Source organism: Crocodylus siamensis, chromosome 4 (genome assembly GCF_052110815.1).
Source record: "Crocodylus siamensis isolate JL-2025a chromosome 4, ASM5211081v1, whole genome shotgun sequence".
Taxonomy (NCBI): domain Eukaryota; kingdom Metazoa; phylum Chordata; order Crocodylia; family Crocodylidae; genus Crocodylus; species Crocodylus siamensis.
In genome coordinates this window covers 90,874,191-90,898,987 of record NC_143398.1, presented here as the reverse complement: position 1 = coordinate 90,898,987, position 24,797 = coordinate 90,874,191, and the positions used below count along the sequence as shown (strand labels likewise).

Genomic DNA, 24,797 nt, shown 5'->3' with positions numbered 1-24,797 from the left:
GACATACTTGTAGAAACCCTTCTCATTACCCTTCACATCCCCTGCTAGCTGCAACTCCATTTGTGCTCTGGCCTTCCTGATTTCATCCCTTCATGTCTGAGCAGTACTCTTATAGTACTCCGTAGTAGTTTTCCACTACTTGTAAGCTTCCTTTTCATGTTTTAGCACATTTGAAGTATTCCTTGCTAAGTCAAACTGCTCTTCTGCCATACTTGCTAGTCTTCCTTCACATTGAGATGATTCATTCCTGCACCCTCAGTAAAGTTTCTTTAAAGTACAGCCAGCTTTCCTGGACTTCTGTCCCCCTTAGACTGGCTTCCCAGGGGATCCTGCCCATCAGTTCCCTGAGTGAGTCAAATTCTGTTTTTCTGGAGTCCAGGGTCCTTATTGTGCTGCTTTCCTTTCTTTCTTTCCTCAAAATCCTGAACTCAATTATCTTGTGGTTGCTGCTTCCCAAGTTAACATCCACTACTGCATACCCCACCCATTCTTCCCCATTCGTGAGTAGCAGGTCAAGAAGAGCATGGCCCCTAGTTGGCCTTTCCAACACTTGCACCAGGGAGTTGTTCCCAACACTCTCCAAAAACTTCTTTTGCTCTGTTGTATTTCCCTCCCAGTGGATGTCATGGTGATTTGAAGCCCCCCATGAGAACCAGGGCCTGTGATCAGGAAAATTCTGCCAGCTGTTTGAAGAAAGCTTCATCCACCTCATTCTCTCGATCTGGTGGTCCGTAGCAGACGCTCACCACGATGTCACCCTTGTTGCTTTCCCCTCTGACCCTAACCCGGAGACTTTCAACAGGCCTATATCCAGTTTCTTACCAGATCTCTGAGCAATTAGGCAGCTTTTACTTAAAGAGCAACTCCTTCCATTCTTGTCCCCTTCCTGTTCTTCCTGGACAGTTTTTATGCCCATCCATGACAGTACTCCAGTCATAGCATAAAAGATTCTGTGATACATAAAACATTACATAAAAGATATGGAATATACAAGTATGCTACAGGATTTGATGATTCACACAAGTGAAAATGGCAGTGCATGGTATCCACACAGTAGTCTCAACATATTTACTAGTATAATATTTTATGTAATAGATATTTTGGTCACCTATGTATGGATGTAAATGAACACTATGGATTAATTTAGTTACAAGCTGAAAACTTTGAGATTTTTAACTAATAAATCTTTGTAATGAATAAAGGCAACAAAATACAAACCTTGAACTATATTTAGGATGAGGACTACAATAAAATACTAGTAGAAGGAAACTCATTACATTCTTGGGCACTTACTGTATGTGCTTTGTGTTACGGATTTAAATATTTGTGTGTTACAGCTGGACTTTTCCTCTCATTTTTGCTTTAGTTGTGGAATACTAAAACCAAGACAAAAGTAGCTGACTGCAGGGAACACATGAGTTGGGTTCACTGTGTGACATTTTCCCCTGATGGCTCTTTATTTCTGACATCTTCTGATGACCAGACGATAAGGGTAAGATGACATCTACTTCTTTCCTTTTACAAGGCATGTAGCAAGTGTCTTACTTTTCTTTAAAGAATGTGTAGAACAGTTGTGTCAAGTTTAGAGCAAGGAAAGGCACTCCAGTCTTAAATATCTAAAATCCCACAGTTGGAGTAATCATATGCAATAAAATGCACCATACAGAAGTTAGATGGGAATAATAATAATGGTAGTGGTAGGTCTTATGCATATTAATAGTGAATTATAATCCTATCTGTATAGTTACCTTAAAAAAATGAGATTTTGATAAATTGTTATAATGTTATTCTAAGCAGCAGTGATTATGCTTCACTAATTTTATGTAGAAGGCAGGGTAGAGATGTAATTTTATAGACTAAGTGAATTGGAGATGCATAAGCATCTGGTGAAGTAATCTATTGTTCATGAAAGCTTATGCATCTTTGATTCAGTTACTCTGTCTCAGGGTGGGCAATTATTTTGGCTGGAGGGCTGCTTAACAAGTTTTGGTGAGCTATTGAGGGCTTCATGGGTAGCCCCGCCCCTTGACAGTTGCCCCGCCCCTTGTTGCCATCTTGGGGGCAGAGGTCCCATTCCTAACCCCTGATCTTTGCCACCAGAAGTCCCTCCACTTGCTCCCTGGAAATACTCCCTTTGGGAGAGGAGGTTGCCAGCTTAGAACCAGAAGAAAAAAAATCATATACTAAAAGTCAAATACCTACTATAACATATTTTAATTTTACTACAAAAAATATTTTTGTCATCATTTGTGTTTGCGTAGTGTAGATAGAGGGGATTGCATAACTCAAAAATAAATTCTTAGTTTTGTATATTTTGGGGGGATGTATGGTGTGGTGGGGGTGGGGCTGTCAGGTGGGTGGGCTGTGAGAGGGTATGGCTATTTGTGTGGAGGGCATAGGGTGGGGGATAGTGTATAGGTAGGGTGTAGTGAGGGCAGGGTGTGTATGTGAGGGAGTGTGGGGGATATAGGGACTCCCGCATGCTCCAACTCTCCCCCCCAAATGGTGCAGCAGCAAGTGGGGCATTCAGGGTAGAGGTGCCTGGTGGGCCATGGCTCTAGCCAGTGCTGCACATCACAAGGAGGGCCAAAGCCTCTCCTAGGCCGGCTATATTGCTGGCACTCCCTGCCACTCACGCACAGCCCCTGCACTGGCAGAGCTTGGGAGGGAAGCCCCGTGTGCTAGAACTAGCTGCCTTCCCTGCCAGGGCTGCACAGCACAGGAGAGAAGCTTCAGGCACTGGAGCTGGCTGCTTCCCTTGCCAGGGCTGTGCTGCAGGGGAGGGAAGCCCCAGGCGCCTTCCCCTGTTGGGCAGGAAGGGCACCCAGTTCCAGCAACTGATATTTCTGTCCTGTGCTGTGTAGCCACGGCAGGAAAGGCAGACAGATCCAGTACTGCAGCTTGCATCCCATGCTGTGTGAGCACAGGGGCTGCATGTGAGTGGCAGGGAGAGCTGGCAATACAGACTGCCCATGGAGGCTGCACCCCTCACTGCAATGAGCAGTGCTGGCCAGAGCTGCGCCCCACTGGGTGCCTGTGCCCTGCCTGCTGCTGCTGCCGCCACCACCTGCCAGGGCTGCACACCATGAGGGAAGTGTGGGGGGGTCCCCATACCTCCCATCCTCCCTCACGTCCACGTGCTGCCCACCCAAGCTTTGCATTGCTGCCGCCCCCTGGGCGTGGGCTCTGCACTGCCACCAGCCCCAGCCCCATGCTCCCACCCAGCTGCAGCCTCCCCCACCACTGCTGCTTCCCTACTGGCTGCCCAGAGCCAGCCAGAGTCCAGGGAAATGAAGCAGGTCCCTGGGGGCTGCAGCCGCAGCAGTCCCGCACAGAAGCTGCATGCTGGCTGGCCCCTTTTGCCCATAAAGGTGGGAGTGAGGCAGTAGGGTTTGTTTGGGGCTATGTGTATACGTGGGTGCCTTGCTTCCCCCACTTTGTGGGCGGAAGGACTGGGAGGGGCACAGTTTGTCCATGTGTGCCACGGGCTGAATGAAAGTGCTTGGTGGGACGGATCCAGCCCAAAGGCTGTATTTTGCCTATCCCTGATCTATACATCTCTACCCTGCCTTCTGCCTGACTTCAGACTCACAGCTGATTTTATGTACTTGCATATTTACAGGTTATTACTTGCTTAGGTAACGTAACATCAGATCATTCCACGCTTTATTTTTTTTAATCCCATAAATTCCTGTTGTAAACCATAATGTTCTTGATAAGATGTAACCTTATGCCTCACATTATTTTTCCCTCGCTCTTCATAATCGGTGTTTTTGATGTGTTGAATTTTTGTTCTTGAAAATAGTTGTGCTAATAACATGTTTAATGCTATAGCTGATATTCTCATTTTTTTAATTCTAGGGTTTTTTAACTTTAAATTAGGACCTGGTGAAGTTTGTACCCATGACTTTTTTAATAGAAGTGTAGAGGAGTACATTGACTGGGGTAGGGTGTGACAGGAAATTCAGTATTGCACTTTGTTTATGGAGCTTACTATATGAACAGTAGAGTACTTCCCATTAAACTACTAAATGAAAATCACAGAAGTATTGAAGTTGTTCTCACTGATTTTAAGTTATACTTCATAGTGGCTTCTAAGTTTCAGCATGTTCTCTTTTTGACTAATAGTTTTATGTCTTTGTCCTCCTTCCAACTGTTGATATATTATTCCCGTCAACAGATTTGGGAGACAAGTAAAGTGTGCAAGCCTCCAGAAATTGCGTTGAAAAGTGAACTAGATGTTGTATTCCAGGATGATGAAGTGATGATTTTAGGAATTCTCAATCGTACACATCTACAAGTAAGTGTGTTTCTCTGTGTATTTCAGCTTGTAAACTCAGTAAATTGTCTGTATTTTAGAGGGGACAATCTGGACTCTGGACTTTCTGCACTACAGAGAGGTAAATTGCCTCTCTGGGTTACAGAAGAAGAATACAAACCTTTAAGTTATTTGTTCTTGTATTTTAGTATTTTTGGATCAGCCATATCAAATAAGTGATGTACACCCACAATGGTTGTGGGGGTAGTGATTGCCCAGGCATTAAGAGAAGAAGGTCGTAACACAAGCCTTTTAAAGATCATGCCAGCTGTGGATGTATTAAGTGTTTTGGAAGGTGGAAGACGTGGTGGGAAGTAATCCCTGTTGGAGAAAATGTACTTTTTTTAGCCCGAAGTTCCTTTTCCGACACCAACTGGAGGAAAACCATAATGCTTTAGAAGTTCCAACTGGTAATTTATATTCTCAGTAGAGAATTATGTATCTGGCTTCCATAGTGCTCAAATGCAAAATCTTGTGGCATTTGCAGCTGTAATGAGTTTTTAAAGCATTGCTTAAATTCATCTGGCTTTGAAAATGATACTCCCTTGGTTGTAATGGCATTAACAATGTAACTTGTTTGGTGTGCATAGTAGTCCTAAGCATCATATTCCAAAAACTCTCTGCTGATGAATGGCAACTGTCTAATGCCATCATTATTATCATTTTTATCTGAAAGTCCTGAATGAAATAAAGAAGTACCAGCATTTTCCATCTATAGTTCTGAGTGTTCACCACACATTTAATTCCAGCTCCGGTTAATTAAAGTGATATTGCCTGTGCCTGTTTATATGTATATATGCATGTTTTTTAGCTTTTTAATATTTTAAGTAGGTTTATAACCATAGCATTTTAAATAGAAAATTGAATTCTGTATTTTTTTCAAAGAAATCGGGGAAATTTCTATGCAGCATCACATCCAAAAACTTTTAAATGACAAATTTAAGGGCTTAAATATTGTACTCATTCATTCTATGACTCTCACTTATGACTACAGTAGTTTAGCAACTAAACATTTCCCTATTTAGTAATTTATTTGTGCCATTACATTGCCAAAATCATATGGCTATACACAAAGAAAACCCAGTTGCCTAAATCACCAGTCTACAATAGACTACTGTTCCCTCTAGTTCGGTCTTACTAGTTACTTTAAATTTTTAAGTGTCTAGTATGTTTTAATCACAGTATTATCCAGACCTGAAACATTATATGGAAGAATGTTTCAGCCATAAGGATAATCATTTCATTTGCTTTAAAATGGGACATAAATGCTATGCTGGGAGCCCTGACGTCTCTTCCTACATAGCTGAGACTAATCATCTAACTGTCAAAATGTATAGGGAGGAAAAAGTTTAATAGGTTCTTGTGCCTTCCTTTTTGAGTAGGATTCATTTGCCAGTCTACTGGTCAGGTCTTCAATGTGTATAGTTAGATAAATAGACAGTCATGGAAGTCATAACTGACTTCTGTAATAGCTAGGGAAGAATGTGTTTTGAAAGAAAGTGGGTGGTCTGTTCTTCTGATTGCCACTTGCCCAGATTCTGCCTACTTGCCAAAGAGCGTTCTTCTTGGTGTAGAATCTGTCTGTGTGTCCCTTCGTGGACAATACAAATGGATTCTTAAAGGGTAAACCTTTGAACTGTTTTTTCAACTTGTTACTGCACGTTGATTAGGTCTCTTGTATGTTTTTTACTTGCAGCCAAGCTGCCTTAACCCTTTTTAATGAGGAGAAAAATGCATTTAAAAAGTATAGAAGCCAAAGAAGGTTAAAAATGTTGGCATGATGAGAAGTCATCGCTTATAAATTTGGGGCTAAATCAGTATTCAGAGATTGAGGGCTAGAAATGTCCAGAGTGAATCAACTTTGCTGGAGACGTGCTCAGTCAGAAGTGGTATCACTGTTTAATTAGTACCTTTGTCTTATTGCCATTACTGCAGCCTAAAATAACAGCCTTTGTTTTTATAGTGTTTGATCTTTTTAAATGTCATGGGGGGTTTTTAAGTAAGTTAAAAAGAGATGATGTTTTAAGCAGGTTAAAATGATCTGATGACCTTATTTTTCCAGATGCTTTTAGGAATCAAAATAGGATGGATTTATTTTAACAGTACACTTGTTTCATATCTATTGTCTGTATTAAAATAATACATTAGCCAAAGAGAGATTTTTTGCAGTAGTGCAGTTTTACCAGGGGTGGCAGTAATGGGAGAACCAGTGTTAACAGGTGAATGGGGGGGGCAGTCTTGCAAGATGCTAACTATTTTCAATACCAGTTGCCTTTGCAGAGAGGTGAGGTTCTACAGGTAATCACAAGCTCAAGCCCATATTCAGTTGGATGAGGAAAGTCACTAGAAGCCCTTGGTGCTTAAACCATAATATATCACAACATGTACTCTTGTTTCATTAAAAATGTTTTGTTTTAATATTTATCATAGCTGTTAAATTGTCTGTATTTGTTTTTAGACTGTGCATGACAAAATAAGATACAGTGACTAGCAGGGATCTGGGTTTTCTGTTTCCCACAGTAAAATGTGGATTTTCCCTGTGGAAGTGGGAAACCATGGGTTTCCCCTTGCAGGCTGGCAGAGTTCCAGCCTGCAAGGGCTTCCTGGGGCTGCGGAGAGCAGGGTGAGGACGATGGGAGCCAGGGGACACGTGTGTGCGCGTGCGTGCACATGGCCGGCAATATAGTCAGACAATGTGGTGGGAACAGCCCCAGCAGCTAGATACTAGTGGTAAGTCTATGGGACAGGAGAGTTGGAGAGCTAGGGCTTGGGGCCTGTCTGGGGGACTGTGCATTGGAGGGAGGGGGGTGTGCACACACACACACATTGTGTGTGGAAGGGGTATGAGGTGTGTGTGTGTGTATCCGTGATAGTGCGGATGCCTGCTGGCACTGGGGGAGGGTGTCCAGGTGCTGGGGCTATGGCAGGGCAGGGGGGTCTGAGGCAGCCACTGGTGAGCATAACTCTGCATGGTTGCCAGCAGGGCCTGCCCAAAGGTGCCTGCCCCTCCAGCAGGGGAAGGGGGCAGAGGGGTCCTTCAGGGGCAGTGGGGAGCTGCGTGGCCAAGCTGGTGGTGCTGGGGGGGCTGATGCCCATGCTTTCAGGAGCAGGGCAGCTGGGAGATGCTGTTGGGGGGGGGAGTGGGTGTGGCCAAGTCATCTGGCATGGCATGGGAACCCCAGCCTGGGATAGGGTGGTGCCACAGGAATCCCCTTCTCCCTCCAGCCTGCACTGGGGCCAGACATGCTGCACTACTGCTGGCATGAGCCACAGCTGCAGCCACTGCCACCACCCCCACTGCTACTGGGTGGGCAGGGGGTGTCTGTCCTTGGTGGTCATAGCAGTGTGGCTGGCACAGGGCCTCTGGTGACAGCAGTAACAAACCTTTCCGCCCTGCTCCACTTTCCTGCACTGGGTCCTACCCACTGGGAGGTAGAGGCAGCTCCTGCCTGGTGCCAGTTCAGCCAGGCTGCAGCCCTTTGCTGCGTTCCGCTGTCGGCACAGAAATGAGGGGGGCATGTGCTCCTTATGCCCCCGCACGCATCACCAATGGTATTACCTATGCCCACACGCCTCATTCTGCCCCTGAGAGCACGAGCACTGGCTCCCCAGCACTACCTGCTTGGGACCGAGGGGCAATAGCATGGGCATGGACAGAGGCAGGGCACTGGCATATCAGAGCTGCTCAGCACCACAAAGTAGTGGACGGGATAACTGCAGCTAGACCCCTATCCTGGTGAGCGAGGTGGGCAGGGGAGCTCTCATTTTCCATGCTAAAATCAAATGCCAAAATATATAGGTATTGAGAATTTATTTTATTATAATAATCATGATTGAGGCCCGGTTTAAAATTCTTTAAAACTAAATATAACAATAGAACATTTTGTTCAACTGATACCTCTATATATAGTGGCATTTCACTTCAATCACAGAAAAACACAGATTTTGAGGGGTTTTAATCTGAGAATTTGGGGGGGGTTAATTAGAGAATTTTGGATTTTTTTAACAGAGGGAAAAAAACAGGATCCCTGGGGATTAGACATCTTAACACACCTCTCTGCTTCTAAATCTTTATGGCAAAGTAGGGAGAGACTGTGAGGTGTCAGGAAAGCCTTAGCAAAGAGTGGTGATGTTGATTTTAAATAAGCTGATAGGTTGCACTTATCTTGTTTAAGAAAATATCAAATATTTACCTACTGGTGAGGCAAATTTATTCCAACTGTTTGGACATTTAGAGGAAAAGGCCTTTTTTCCAACATAATTTTTTGCCTTTGGCCATTTGAATATTGTGTTTTACAAGGGCTGAATACATAAGCATGTTTACCATGGAGAAAAAAAGGTTGGTTAAGATGCTTAAAAATAACTTTCCTAGTCTTGCTCATCTGCTTTATTCTTCTGCCTCTCTGCTCATTACTCTCTCTTATAGAAGTTTGTCTTTGTATTGTCTGGATTGTGTGTTAGTTGCATTAGAATGTTTTATATTGCTCAAGGCTTTTATCTGGTTTTAATTTGGAAGATCTTAACAGGAGTGTAAACCTAAGAAAACTTCTTCCTTAGCTAAGAGTAACTTTAACGCTCTTTTTAACTACTAAAATAGCGTTTTTTAAAAAACTCTCTGGGTTGTAATGAGAACAGAGTGAGGTTCTGTTTTTAATTAAACTGTCTTGAGATATTGCTTGTCTCTTCATGCTTGGTTCTTGCTTATAAAGGGCAGGGGGATAGAGCAATGGAACTGAAGCATCATAGCCTCAACTTTTAGAAACATATTCAGGTAACTTTCAAATTTAGGCATTGGGTTGAATGGTTTGGAGTGCTGATTATTGAGTGTAGTGCAGAGATATTAAACCCATCAGAGCCCATGGGCCAGATCCAGCATGCAGGGTTAGTCCAGTGCAGGCACCTCATGCTGCATGGATCCCAAACAGGCCCTGCATGCCTCTTGCAGTACACACCACATGCAGTATGCAGGGCCGGGGCCAGTGCTTACTGCATGTAACATGTAGGCTGTTTTGCATGCAGGTCCAGTCCAAGAGCCACAAGCAGCACCTCAAGCTAGATGATCGGGCCAGATATTTGACAGCCCTGGTGTAGAGTGTTTCTCCTCTAAATTGCAAGTTAAATTGTGGCCAAAATTCAGATGGACTAGAGTTCTTGCTATCGATCTTTTCCTAATCCTCCAGCCACAGAGTTTGGAAGAGACTTGGGGAGGATAAGTGGGAATGTGTAGCAAAATGGGGTTGGCTTCTCTTTCCTTCTTCTGGTTTTCCCCTTTTCATTGCCTATGACTGTGGCTAGTTGGATTTTGTGTGCCTTCCAAACCTGTTTAAATTCTTGAATTTTGCCTGCCCGTGTCCAAAAAAAAAAAAAAGCCTCTAGCTCTCATTGACTGCCCTGTCTCATAACACAAGACCTGCATGTTTATGATGTTTTGGGTACAACCCAGTCGCATATTCTGCAGGGGCAAATTATCAAGGGATTTTTTTTTCACCTTTCTTGCAGCATCATATAAGCACAGTTCAGTAAGCAATAGGATTTTAAAGTGTTTAGTAGAGATGGTGAGACTTTTTTTTTAAAGTTTGCCACATCTTGCAGAAGTGTCTAGTGGGGATGAAAGGGCTACATTCCAGAGGTTCACAATTACCAGAATTTTGCTGGTTTACCTTGTTTCATAAAGAAGCAGGATCTGGACTGTCTGTAGAATGTAGTCTCCTTTTAATAATACTTTTACCTTCCTGTGCTCTGGATGAGTGGGAGTGGGTGAGAGGATTCAGAAGTAAGCAGAATTTTAGGGGGGTGTAAAAGATGGTCCGTCCTGAATTATTGGTTGTGTAGTTGAAAACCTGTGATTCCACACTGGAGCTGATTTGCCTGATATATTGGAGTCCAGGGTGGGAACATAATACACCCCCTCCTCACCCCAGCATTAAATGAATAAATCTGCAGTCCATTGCTTAATTTGTCCCATGTGTTAATTAGTTGTTTGCCTGCATGTCATTTAAGCAATAGCTGGTAGAAGAATACACGGGGTCTTAATTTCTCTGTGGGTACCTGGTCTCATAACACTTAAAAATAGCAGCTCAGTTTTGCAGCAGCCTGTTGTCTGCCCTCACTCAGACAACTTGTCATTCAACTCTGGTTGTGGGTTTCTAAGGTCTTCTAATAGTTTTTATAAAAAAATGGCTTAAGTCAGTTATCGCAAGGAGATTAACCAAGATAATCAGAAACCTTGTTGATACGGATCTAGGAAGACACCAATTCATATATTACTGATATTAGTCTGTACCATTTTTAGACTACTCTACCTTTAGTAAAGGAATACAATTTCCAGCACAATCAATAGCAATACATACATAAAAAAGTAAAAGATGTCATTTTTTACTTGGTGCACATATTTACTTTTGTATGTCCAAGGGAGGTGACACCTTCACTAATGTTTTTAAGAAATAATTTTAAAGGAATGTTTATACGTGTTTGTAAATCATTAGTTGCATACCAAAAAACACTTTCCATCATAGTTATACAAAAATCATAGTTGCAAAATCCTGCAGAGGCAAGATGTAGGTGAAAATCTCCTCTAAAATCCATGTATCCATAGATGAATATACCTCTTTTTATTCATTCTTGGTTGGCAAAATACTGTTTCTGTGGCTCTACTTGTCAAGTGCTATTGCTACATTTTTCAAGAGCTTTAAAACTCATCTAATAATTAACATTTATTCTTTCTGAAGAGCAAGTGCCTGGTGCTGGGTACATAGATTTTAAACCTTGATTCTGTGTTGGAACAACAGATTTAAACTCACTACCAGTGTTTAAATATGCTTTTCTATTATAAATAAATGCCTAATCCATAAAGCCAGAAGTAAGCTTTTCCATGTTTAAAGTACTAAAGAAATTGTTTTACAAAAATAAATTTTAACAAAATGTGTCAAATGCAGACCAAAGATTTGAATGCTAAAAATGCTGGTAGGGTGGAGATTGCTCATACCATAGATCAAGATGCTCACATTTTTGTGACTAGGATGTACAAAGTTGTTATACATTTTAATAACCTTTTCTGTGTTGCAGCTAATTAATGGAAACACAGGCCATACTGTCAGTCTGACTGATGTCGAGGAATCTATTTCCTGCTGTTGCCTGAGTGAAGATCTTCAATTTGCGGCATTTGGACAGGAGAATGGAACTGTAAAGGTACTATACTCTCAGTTTCAGAACACTACTGAGTAAATCCCTTCATAGATGTTTCTCATTCTTTTTGCTTTAAGATCTGGTTGATGTGGGAAAAATGTATTTTCTGTATGTAGTTGTAGAGAAGAGAATGAAAGTTAATCAGATGGTTTTTTTTTAAACAGTACATCATACTGGTTTTTTTCAGTGCTCAAAGAAATCTTTATTCTAAAGCTCTTTATGTAGTAGGGCAACTCTTCCATTATCCACCCACAAGTGTGTTTGTGTATACATGTGTGGGCGTGTGTGTGTGTGTGCGCGCATGTGTATGTATACATACGCGCGTGTGTACACACACACACACACACACACACACACACACACACAAGGTCTTCATAAAGTCCTTGTGCACTTTTAAACTTCAATAACTTAGGTTGTAGGTATGATAAAAACAATCTGTAAACAGCACGTAAAAGCAAACTTATTAAAGTTTTAGGGCAACTAGAGTACACAATGCTAGACTTCAACATAACCACCATCCATCATGATACAGTGCTCAATCCAATCTTCCAACTCCTTGAAAATGTTTTCCAGTTGTTCTTGAGTTACTGCATGCAGCTACAATTTATTTAAGAATAAATTCATTATTACTTATGAAGTCTAGCATTGTGTACTCTAGTTGTCCTAAAACTTTAATAAATTTGCTTTTAAATGCCTTTTACAGATTGTTTCTATCATACCTACAACCTAAGTTATTAAAGTTTAAAAGTGCACAGTACGCACACACCCACACCCCCTCAGTTATTCTTTGATGTGGAATAAACAGTGGAAAGAACTGTAAGAAAGGAAAGATTCCCTTGAATTGTCACAGAATTTTTTCAGGATTGCATGCACAAATACAGACAGAAGAATTATTGTCTAGGCTGAAGAACTGCAGAGAAGGGCCTGAGGGTTACAGTGGGTCATAAGCTGAATATGAGTAGAGACCTACCTAAATTGCAGTGGAAGTTCACTGCACAGTAATGCCTTTAATCTTGCTCTTTTCACCATGGCCTTCTTCCCTTCCCCCATGCCACTGAATGAATGGCCAAGGGGCAAAAAATACAGCATTAATTGCCTTTCAGCCAGTCAGTGTGGGGAGGGGGGACTGCTCACGGCAAAAAGAACAAGATTAAAGGCACTGCTGTACTGTGAACTTCTGCCACAATTTTGGTAGGGCTCTACATATGAGTTAACAGTGTGTCCTTATTGCAAAAAAAAAAAAAAAAAGCCAACAGCATAGTGGGTTGTATTAATTGGGGTGTCACTTGCTAATCAAGGGAAGCAATTCCTTTGCCATTTTGGTGCTGGTGAGGCCTCGTCTGGAGTACACTGTCCAACTTGAAGCTTCACCTTTCAAGAAAAATGTGGACAGATTGAGAAGAGTCCAGCAGAGAGCAACCAAAATGATTAGAGGTCTGGAAAACATGACTTACGAGGAAATGCTGAAAGACCTAGGATAATTTAGTCTGGAGAGAAAAAGACTGAGGGGAGATTTGATGATAATAGTTTTCAAATACCTACATGGCATAAAGGAGGTGGAGATTTGTTTTTCTCTGTAGATGTTGGGGACAGGATTAGGGACAGAATCTCCATCCCTGGAAATTTTCAAAAGCAAGTTAGACATGTGAGTGGGATGATTTTGTCAGAGACAATCCTGACTTGGTCAGAGGGCTGGAGTAAAAGACCTCCTGATGTCCTTTCCAGCCCTGCTTTCCTGTGTTCCTAATTACAGGGCCTTTTGTTCATTCACGTTAAGAGAGTGAGTTAACCCTCATTAATAGTGGAAGCATTGGGGCCTCTTTGTCCCATTTCAAATGACAGAGACATCTACTTTTAAATTTAAAAAATAAATACGTATTTGTTCTCTGCAGAGCACAGCATTCACAGGCTGGTTAATTTCGTGTGCTGCAGTCATGGTAATGGAGCAGAAATGTGGGTAAAAGTGCATGTAGGTTGTTACATGTGATTTATGCACAAAGGCTGCTGACAGATGATTAGACACTTTTTATTAGTGTAGATTATCTTTTCAGTTTCCTGGAGGGTAAGGTACTTTTTATTATTTCCCATCTACTGTGAGTCACCACTTTTGTATAACTCTGTATTTTGTTGTCTTTACTTTACAGGTTTTCTTAAAAGCTTCTTTCCTTTTCATTTTTTTTTAAATTCTCCAGCAGTGATTTTTCTGTGTAATTTTTCTTTTTTTATTGGAAAGGTTTTAGAGGTGTCAGGTGGCCGAGTTTTGAAATCTAGGCGTGGGCACAAGACCTCTGTAAAACATTGCCTCTTTACCTCTGATGGCCAGACCCTCATTTCAAGTGATGATGATCCAGTTATACAGGTTTGTACAATACTATGTATTGTTGTGTTGGAACACTAAAGGGAAGTTTGTTGCACTGTAATGATTTAGGTTCCACAATTCTCACCCTTTTCCATACTGACCATTCTTAGTCCCCAGGTCCATTTGGATGCAGCCTCTTTTTATTTTAATGGTGTAAACTGGTATGGTCATTCCACTTAACCCCACTCCATCCTTGAAACTGCCTGGCTGCATGCAGATTTAATTAATGGCATTATTAACAAGGTCTCTATCCTTGTCGCCATGAAGCAACAAAAACAGTATAATTTGTTTGATTTGTAGATTTAAGAACTAAGTAAAATCTATAGTTCAGATGTTCTAAAATTTTTTATTTGCCCAATCTGAAGTACCTATTTCATTACAGTCACTTAGGTGAACGGTTTCAACAATGTTTTGAAAATAAAAACTTTTTAGACTTATCAATCAGTGCTACAGCAAAGTATTTAATTTAAAAGATAAGTAGTGGGTAGACGGTAGGGATAAATAAAATTGTTCGTGCTTACCAAGGGCAGAAACAAAAAGAAGCAAGTCAGCAGTTCCATTGTATGAAGCAATAGGAAGAAACTTTTTAGTAAAATCAAAGGTATTGCAGTGGCTGTGTGATTTAGAATTGTATTTTGTGTTTGCATAATTATGTTATCCCATTTTTTACATCAAAGATGGTAAAAACTATCTGAACAGATGTGATTATTGTAAAGAAACGAGATTTTTTCCAAACATGGCACTTCAGCTTCTTTAGTTAACTTAAGGGTTTTGAACCTAATCCAAAGTTATCAACTCTGAAACACCTATTTCATTCAATTCAAAATAAGTAATTGATATCAATGACATGTAAAGAAGAAAAGGATCTTCATATTTACTGTAGCAATACCTGGGCTCAAAATCATGCCTTTGAATATGAAATTTACTGTTGAATTATAAACGGAAAACTATACAAAGTTAGGAAACTTTTTAAAATAACATTTGATTAATCATATTTGCTGAATATTAAAGAAAGCTGAGTTAGTGGGGAAAGTATAATGAATAATCTATTTATTGACATAATAGTTTCATAGTAGCTAGAGTCGGAAGGGACCTAGGTAGATCATCTAGTCCGACCCCCTGCCTTGGCAGGAAAGAGCACCGGGGTCAGATGACCCCGGCAAGGTGCTCATCTAACTTCCTTTTAAAAATCCCCAGGCTAGGAGCCTGCACCACTTCCCCTGGAAGCTGGTTCCAGGCCCTAGCCGCCCTGACTGTGAAGTAGCGCCTCCTAATATCTAATCTAAACTTACCCTCCGCCAGTTTGTGACCGTTATTCCTGGTCACTCCTGGCAGCGCACGGGGGAACAGGGACTCCCCCAATACCTGCTGATCCCCCCTGACCAGTTTGTAGCAGGCCACAAGGTCCCCCCTTAACCTTCTCTTGTGGAGGCTAAACAGGTTCAGGTCCTGTAGCCTCTCCTCATAAGGCCTGCCCTGCTGACCCCTGATCATACGAGTGGCCCTCCTCTGAACTCTTTCCATATCGTCCACGTCCCTCTTGAAGTGTGGCGCCCAGAACTGGACGCAGTACTCCAGCTGCGGCCTGACCAGTGCCGCATAGAGGGGGAGGATCACCTCCCTGGACCTGCTCGAGATGCATCTGTGGATGCATGACAGGGTACGGTTGGCCTTCTTGACTGCCTCCCCACACTGCTGGCCCATGTTCATCGTGGAGTCAATGACGACTCCAAGATCCTTTTCCGTCTCCGTGCTGGCAAGAGGGGAGTTCCCCAACCTGTAAGTGTGGTGCCGGTTCTTCCTCCCCATGTGCAACACCTTGCACTTATCAGTGTTAAACCCCATCCTATTCTCATCCGCCCACCGTTGCAACCTGTCAAGGTCAGCTTGTAGCCTATTGCACCCTTCTAGTGCACCCACATCCCCCCACATCTTAGTGTCATCAGCAAACTTGAACAGGGTGCTTTCTACCCCCTCATCCAAGTCACTGATGAAGATGTTGAACAGTGCGGGCCCGAGGACCGAGCCCTGCGGAACCCCACTGCCCACATCCTTCCAGGTCGAGAAGAACCCATCCACTACCACCCTCTGGGTGCGGCCCTCCAACCAGTTGGCGACCCATTTGACCGTGTGGGCATCGACACCACAGTCTCCCAGCTTTTTGATGAGGACAGGGTGAGAGACAGTGTCGAAAGCCTTCCGGAAGTCCAGAAAGACTACATCCACAGCAACCCCTGCGTCTAATGATTTGGTGACCTGATCGTAAAAGGCCACCAGGTTGGTCTGACAAGACCTGCCACTGATGAACCCATGTTGGTTGCCCCTAAGCATGCATTCCCCCGCAAGGCCCTCCTGGATGTGTGCCAGGATAATTTTTTCAAAGAGCTTACCCGGGATTGAGGTAAGACTAACTGGCCTGTAATTTCCCGGGTCCTCTTTTTTTCCCTTTTTGAAGATAGGGACCACATTGGCCCTCTTCCAGTCCTCCGGCACCTCGCCAGAGCACCACGAGTGCTCATAGAGCCGCGCCAGGGGTCCCGCAATGACCTCGGCCAGTTCCTGTAGAACCCTAGGGTGAAGATCGTCCAGACCAGCAGACTTGAACACGTCCAGCCTCTCCAGAAGTACCCTAACTAACTCCTCGCTAACCCCTGGCCCAGGCGTGTCTCTCTCGGGGCCCGAGGGGGGCCCAGCAGGGAGGTGGCTGAACTGCTGAACATAAGTTATGTTTGTGTCCATAATTTCAGTTTGCAATGACATCTTTCAGAAGCAATAATGACAGTTGGGTGTATATCCACTAGTGAAAAAAAAATTAAGCAGATGTTACTGGGAAAGGCTTTTGCCTTTTTGTATCTTAAGGGTCACTGTCTGCCAGATTGGCTGTTAGCTTTAATTGAATTGTGTAGCATGCTTTTTCAGCTGACCATCATTTAGTGCTCTCCCATGCTTGCTTACTAAATACGTACAGATCTTCCATGGTTCATGCAGGATAAAAAGCAATGGATATTATCTTCTAAAGAATGCTTGTTAATCATCATCCCTGTTAAATTATGTATGAAATGTGAAGAAAGAGCCTATTTATTGTCTTTGACACTTTTTGTGTTGGTAAGCAGGTGTGGAATTGGGAGTTGGAAGAATGCTTATTTCTAGAAGGTCACAATGAAACGATCAAGAATTTTAGGCTTTTGGAAAATTCACGTCTTCTTTCTTGGTCATCTGATGGAACAGTTAAGGTAAATAATGTTGGTGTAATAACAAGTTGAATGAAATACATTATTGCATCTTTAAATAGTAACAAAATACATGAACAAAGTTTGAGGCTCAAAGCTTAATTTTCAGAGAATTAAACTTAGATCTTGTCTATGCTAAGTTTTTATTTCCAAGTGATTCCGCTCTGTATCCATGCAAACCTTTGTGCAAAGGTGATGCATCAGTTACATAGTGGCTTTCATGTGAGTAGCTCCATTGGTGGCAACAATTCCATTGTGTTTTTAAAAAGAAGAGCATCTGTTATTCCTAGAATGAAAGCGTCTTTAGCCAGTCCAAGAATTTTTTTAAGAATCTAAACTACCAACAAAAAATAACTTGGCTGATTTTTAATTGCATGTTGTTTTCTTTGGCATTTAGTTTATTGTGCCTTTAATATATAATTTAGCAGTGAAAAGCTACAGATTTTTGACAACTACAACATTTTTAAAATTTATTTTTCAATTACTATTCAAATTACTTTATCACATCTTAGAATTTAACATACCAGTAGAATACTCCCCACGTTAATTTTCTGATCTTGTTGATTAACTTTTTATTAGATTTGGGTTTTTTTGAGATTGACTTGATTGAGATTTATAAAAATAGCTGTATTATTTTATATCTTTTGTAGGTGTGGAATATCATTTCTGGGAAAATAGAAGTCAACTTTGCTTGCCATAAAGATACTGTTCTGTCTTGTGCCGTCTCTCCTGATGCCACTAAGTTTTCATCTACCTCTGTTGATAAAACTGCCAAGGTTTGCTGTTGCAATGTTTTAAAATATATACAACAAAGTCTGTATTCTCTGAAACGTGTATTGTAGGCTGCCTTTGAAGTAGCCAGCAGTCACCCCAAATACCACAAACGTTTCAAATATTAAATTATATATATATGAAGTGGTTACTTTTCTAACTCTACTAGACACCTCTTTTTTTCTTTTTAAACTGATCATGGATATACCTTCATACAGTCATTGACTAAGATACACACTTTTAAGTATACAAACTTCCTGTGCATAGTGTTTTACATAATTCTGTGTATTGCTTTAAGTCTTTACACTAAAAACGCTAGACAGTAGCTGACTGGAAAGCTTTACAGATGCAACTTCAAAAATGAATTCTATATTTAGGTACCAGCCTAAATTCCAAAAGTATTGAGTTCCAAGGTGTTGCCTTTTAAATTCAACTTGGAACAATGTCTAAGTACAGATTTACAAACTCAAGTTTAGGCTCCTGTCTGTGAAAGTGGTTATCTTCCCTCCTTCCCCCTTGCCCAATATCAGAATTTCCGTAGTGAAGGATCCAGATCTGCTTCTAAGTATTTTACAAATCAACAATTTGTTTGAACATTTAAAGGCTCTTTCGTGTTTTCAAAGAAAATTTATTGGCCTCCTTGTTAAAAGCACCTTCTTTGAGTTTACATCAGAGTAGGTAGTTAATACATATTCTGCTGTCTTAAACCAAAAAGAAACTCTGGAGTACATTTTCTCAGCTTATAAAAATATGTTTGACCTAATTCAGGAATGCTGTCATCTAGAATAACTTTATCAAGTTTCTGCCTTAAGTGTGTAACCCAAAAAGAGAGGAGTTCATACTTTTTCAAATACCTAGCAAATGTTCTGGGATTTAATCACTAAAGGAACAATGTCTGTTAACAGTTTTATATGTGATGCTTAGAAAGGGTGTGTGGTAATATGAAAGGTGCTGCATATATTTTAAATATTAATTCCTATGTTGATACATATTTAAAGAACAGATAAAATCATAGCAGCTTTTCCACTAAACATTTTTTGCTTTGTTTTAAACATTTTATTTTTAGATATGGAGCTTCAAAAGTTCCTCCATTCTTCATGAGCTAAAGGGTCATGAAGCCTGCGTGCGGTGTTGTACTTTTTCATTTGATAACAAATTATTGGCCACTGGAGATGACAAAAGGGAAATACGGGTACTTTCTTTCTTTTACTTGTTGACGTTTTTTAATAACTCAGATGCTGGAGTCAAAAATGCCATGGGGCTGCTTAAGCCAGTTCATGTGGCAGTATTGAATTTGGGTAATTGCATTCTGGTCAGCTAAATTACCTGAGAAATTTTGGGGAAATTGCTAGGCAGAGGTAAATATATGGGTTCTTTTGCTATGAAGGCAGCTGTTTTGTGGGTGGTAAATATTCAACAAAACTGAAAGTCATTGAAACACAATACAATAACAAAATCTACTTTAAAAAGGGCAGAAGATTGGCACGAATTAGGGGATAAAAACTACAAAAAACATGAGAAAATATTCAAAATAGATATGTAAATGTAGGCCAGTTGTTGCATTGTTGTTAGAAATTTTTGGTGAGGTAGGACCCTGAAATGGCCATTTTTGTAAAACTTCTTATGGTTTACCAACTAATAGATTTTGCTCATTTGGGGTTTTTCTTAAGGAGTTTACGTAAACTTTGTTTTATATATTGAGCACCAAAAGGAAGAAAACAACATACTGTGACCCTTCTACACCAGCTCCCAAAAATGTGCATTAGTCATGTAAAATCTGAATTTTTTTTTTTTTGGTGGTGTTGATTTATTTCGTATTTCCTGTAAGTTATGGGATTCTAGTTCTATAATGAGCTGGCACTTTTTTTTTACTGATTAGTCTGCCAGGAGTTGCTTGTATGATTAAATATACATTGAGTAAAAGTGAAAGTTTTGGTTTAAAAATGACTTGTCTCAGTAGCTTTGTCACTGCAAGAATTGCACTTTTTTGAAAAGGTTTGATTTCTCTTGTATTGAAAAATAAATTCCAATGTTCCTTGCAACAATGACCCTTAGTATTTATACTGCTAATAGTATGTCTGTCTTGTTTCCCCCAGATTTGGGATGTCTCAAGCGGTGAATTACTTCATCTCTGCTCCCCCGTCACTATAGATGAAGGAGGTCCAACACATGATTACTGGGTGACAGACCTCTGTTTTTCTCCTGACAGTAAGATGCTTGTGTCTTCTGGAGGATATCTTAAGGTAAACCCAATGAAAGTGTTTTAATTTAAAACGCAGGATTAGAAGATATGCTGAGCGTCTTAGTCAACATGAAAGGTTTTGCAGAGCACAAGGCCCTTCCAATTTTTGAATACATTTTAAATTCCAAATTTGATTATACATATGGAGCACAATATAGTTCTAAATTGTTTTCTTCCTTGTAGCTCCTTCCCTTTTATATCCAATTTCCTTTGTCACGTTTCTTTTTTTGTCATTTTTCTAAATTGCATCCCTGTCCAAATGCAGGTTTTCAAAAACCTGAGCAGAATCACTTTTTTTTCATTGTTTCCTGTGTGTGCTAAATTTTGGACCACCTGCAAATCTATAAATCAGTGTATATAGTATTTAATAAACAAATAGTGCATTTGGGAGCGTTTCTAACATTCTGATTCTGTATTAAAGTCAGGAAAATAAATACTAAATATGTTAGTCAATAGCAGTTGTTTTCTTTATACTCCAAAGAGACGTGCTGAATATCAGACGATTAGACATTTGATTTAAGAGGAAACCAATTTTATAACCAAAATATTCCTACTAACAGTGTAATAGGCTCTCCTGCAGATGTATGACTTCCTCTTAATCATAGGAGCCCCTTCCCTTCAATATAAACTTCAGTAGGAGCTGTGTGCTATACACATACCAAGACTGGACTTCTGGTTTATAAAATGTGACCATTTGCTACTAGCTTGTTTTTGGGGAACGAAGATGAAAAATGACTTAATATAATGGTAGGGGGATGCTAATTGAAAAATACCGTATCCATTGAGGTAGGAACTAGAGCAAAGAATGGCCTGTTGAACCTGACTTATTTCATGGAGCCCAGGATGCTGCCTGGGAGTGGCTAGTGATTGTGTACACTTATGGAATAAAATGTCCTTTTAAGTAAAGGTTCTCTCAGATTGTTGCTGTTTACTGGTTGCTGTACGGTCTGCAAAAATAGGGTTTCTATGCTCTGTATCCCACTAAAGTAACTAAAAGGTTTCTTCTATGTAAGTGATGAATCCTTTTGTTCATTGAAACTCTGAGCTTCAATTAAAAATAGATCTGTTCAATTTTAAATATGTTGCTTTTCAGTTTCTTTGCTCCTGTGTTTATGAAGGGGATCAATGGGTATGCCTACTTAATCTGATTTCTTCCATGTATTATTTTCATAGAACCAAAGAAAATTAGGGTTGGAAGGGACTTCAGGAGGTCATCTTGCCCAACCCCCTGCTCAAAGTAGGACCATCCTCAGCTATATTGTCCCAGCCAAGACTTTGTCTACCAGGGTCGTAAAAACCTCTAAGAATGGAGATTCCACAACCTCTCTGGGCAGCCTGTTCCAATGCTTTACTACCCTCCTAGTGAGAATAGTATTATCACGGGATAACAGGATGACCCAGCTGCCACTTAACTTCTAAATCTTGTTAATATTTTTGTGAACTAAGAGTTCTTATGCAATTCTGATTATGGAATAAGTGTTTTGCTCAAGGGAATGTATCAGTGCTAGAGAGAACAAAATCCTCCAACAGTTCAGTTTTTTTTCATCTGAAGGTATTGTGCCTATAATTTCTGTTTTTTGAATGCCTGCTATTATTCAAGAATGTCTCTTTTCATAAAAGCACAATAAAAGAAAAATATTGGTAACTAGGCCTACTGTGTTATGCCTATATTCATAACTTAATCTAATTCTATTTCTGCTAATTACATATGTACTGTTCTTTTATTATAGTGGTGGAATGCCGTTACTGGAGAATCCTTGCAAACATTCTACACAAATGGAACAAATCTCCAATCAATATATGTGTCCTCTAATTTCAAAATATTTGTGACTGTTGATAACCTTGGTATCCTTTATGTACTACAAATGATGGAATGAATCTATTAAATGTTTTGGATGTGACAGTTCATGCAACTGAAATGCATGGTTTTGAGCTGGAAACAAAAATTCCACTAAATCTGTTTAACGTTCATTATGCTGTGAAGTGTTTTTCAATATTGCATTCATTAAATGAATTTATATGGGTAATATTTATGTACATTCTCAAATGAGCATACATTTAATCTTGGTTTTTTATCAACATTATTACTGTTAATGGTTTGTCCTTGAATTTTGATTTGCACCTTAAAATATGCAACTTGTTACGCTGTACGTAAAATTATATTAAGATTTATTCAAGCAGGGTGAGATCATTAATAAAGAGCAGAAGGAGATATACTAGGACTAGAATACAGGAGAACTCCATTTTGTGCAGGTTATGTAGCAAATGTTTTCAGGCTATGAGAACAACTAACATGCAAAAAAAATCTTTTACTATGTATGCATGACTGTTTTAATGGATACAGAACAGAAAGAACTGGAGACTTGGCGTATATTGGAAAATGAAATTTTAACAAAGTTAGTACTGTTTGAGGACCGTGACAATATTTGAGAGAAATCCAGTTAGGGATCTGTTTGTACAGCAGTGTTGCTCTGTGCTGCTGCACAAAACCATTATTTTCCAGATCTGTGAAGATGCAGAGCATTGTAGAGGGTGGTGAGTGTGGCCTACATGGGGGAAAGATAACTAAGTGCACTTTTTTTTTTTTTCAAAAACCAGTACCTGTGTTGCAGGAGATAGGTTGTGTACCCCTTTCCTACGCAAAGTAAGGATACAAAGATTGGCAGTTAAGCTTCACATAAAATAGGTATGAAGGTTTGTGCTGAAAAATATAGGAAGTAGTAAAATGTGAGTTACTTTGCATGATGATGAACTCTGTGCCACGATGATATTTTATCCTCTCCTGGTCTGGTTTGTTTACAGGAGATTCTCTGCACAGAAATCTCTTCTTCCCTCCCCCAACGTATGTCATTTTTAATGTATTTCTTGATCCAGTTATAAGGTATAATATTAGAGATTTTCTAGTCTAAATGTGACTTTCCTTAATGTAGACTTTGAGAATATTTAAATAACAAAATTTCTAAGCAAACAAGTGAGCCTTGTTCTAGTTGAATGATTCTAAATCCATTAGTTAGTTTTCTGTGTATGGGTCACTTGCTCAGAAAGTAATTGTAATTTCTACAACTTGATGATAATAGCAAAATATTTTTACTTCGAATGTTTAGCATATGTTTAACAAATGTTTGTACCAGTTGGTATTAAGTAATAAACTTCTCATTTTCAATAATGGTTCAGTTTGAATTTCAGAACGAGTTTTAAAATCATTCTTAATGTTTTTCTATGTTTTAGCAAATTTTTGTTTTTCCAATCTGTAGTTTTCTATAATTAAACCCCTGTGTTAAGGCAATATTGACTACGGGTCAGATATAATTTTTAAAGTATTGCTGGCCAGACATGTGTTTTGTATATTACATATGTACATATAAAGCATTAAATAAAGACAATCCAGGCAGCTACAGCCTAATTTTGTAACCAATCTTATCTCTTGAGTTTGGTTTTGTAGTTGTTTTGTTTTTGTGGGGGAGGAAAATATGCTAAGATTGTCTCTTTGCATGAGCAATTGCACCTGAGAAAAGCAGTCAGGAGCTAAATAATTTCTCTTTGTGGGTTGCCATCCACACAGTTCAGCTTAACACTGCATCCCAAAAATGCTTTGGCAAGGTAAGCAACAATAGAGGGTGAAATGAGGTAAAAAGTATCTTCTATATGGTACTGCAGCTGTGCTGGCCCCTGGCAAATCATGTTACTGGGCAAGGGCTAGAGTCCTGAGCATGTCAAGAAATTCTAGGTTTCTCCAGATCCCCCACAGCTTGTCTAATTTATGTTGCCAACGATAGCACCTTATGCAGCCCAGAATCCCAAGAGCTTAAAAAGTAGCCTTATTTCACTTTACTTTCTGCAAACCTGGAATGGTACCGTATGGAAATTCAGCAAAGATTTCAAGAGCGTTTTAAATAGAACCAATTGGATAATGAGCTACAAAATGGATCTTTCATATTATAAGCTACAGCAGAAAATTCTCCCTTGCACGACTGCTAGTGAGACCGTGCACAGAGATAGGAAGAGCCTTGAATTGGATTTGTCAAAAGGGTGAGGATGGGGAACAGTCTAGGAAGAGATGGGTATAAAGCTGTGGAGGATTTTAATTTTGAACTGGATCCTAACATGAATAGGGCCAGCGTAGGAGATGGAAGGAGATGAGGATGTGGCTGTCCTTTTCTGTAAGTGTAGCATTCTGCATATTCCAGGACCTGGATAGTGGAGTTATAAACCAAGAATACAATTTGATACATATACAGAGATTTGGGTCTTTGGAGTCCAGGCAGTAATGCATTTGAACAGAGATGGTGAACAGCAGACTCGTGTCTACAGCTGATGCAAGTGAAGGGGAAACAGTGATGCCAGGATTGTAAATGGAGAGGCCAAGGAGAAGATGCAAGTTGAAGAAAAAGAATTAGAGAAAACAAAATAAACTCTATCCTGCCTTATGCAAAATAATATCCTTAAAAATATAATTACATGCATATATTTACACACACACAGAACACACAATGTACACACCTAAAAAAAACCCTCAATGTCCTTAAATGAGAATCAACACAACTAAGACAAAGTTTTATAGCAACATTTACTTTAGGAAAAAAAGCCAGCATGGTCATCAAGTTTAGCCATTTCCCTTGATGCTTAGATATACTCTAAATAAACATTAAAGGAACAAAGTTTAGCCACAAGCAATTTATTACTTACAGCCAT

General features: G+C 40.1%; 1 protein-coding gene across 2 annotated transcripts in view; it reads left to right on the top strand.

Moving 5' to 3' along the window:
* Positions 1 to 23,520, top strand: part of APAF1 (apoptotic peptidase activating factor 1) — a 75,773-nt gene extending 52,253 nt beyond the window's left edge. For both annotated transcript variants that reach the window (XM_090042856.1, XM_090042855.1), the window contains exons 20-28: positions 1,367 to 1,492; positions 4,181 to 4,300; positions 11,384 to 11,506; positions 13,737 to 13,862; positions 16,976 to 17,095; positions 17,743 to 17,868; positions 18,930 to 19,055; positions 19,960 to 20,106; positions 21,836 to 23,520. In XM_090042856.1, coding sequence (XP_089898982.1) covers positions 1,367 to 1,492; positions 4,181 to 4,300; positions 11,384 to 11,506; positions 13,737 to 13,862; positions 16,976 to 17,095; positions 17,743 to 17,868; positions 18,930 to 19,055; positions 19,960 to 20,106; positions 21,836 to 21,982 — 1,161 coding nt within the window. In that variant the 3' untranslated portion in view covers positions 21,983 to 23,520. The remainder of the gene's footprint in view (positions 1 to 1,366; positions 1,493 to 4,180; positions 4,301 to 11,383; positions 11,507 to 13,736; positions 13,863 to 16,975; positions 17,096 to 17,742; positions 17,869 to 18,929; positions 19,056 to 19,959; positions 20,107 to 21,835) is intronic.
* Positions 23,521 to 24,797: the final 1,277 nt, after the last annotated feature.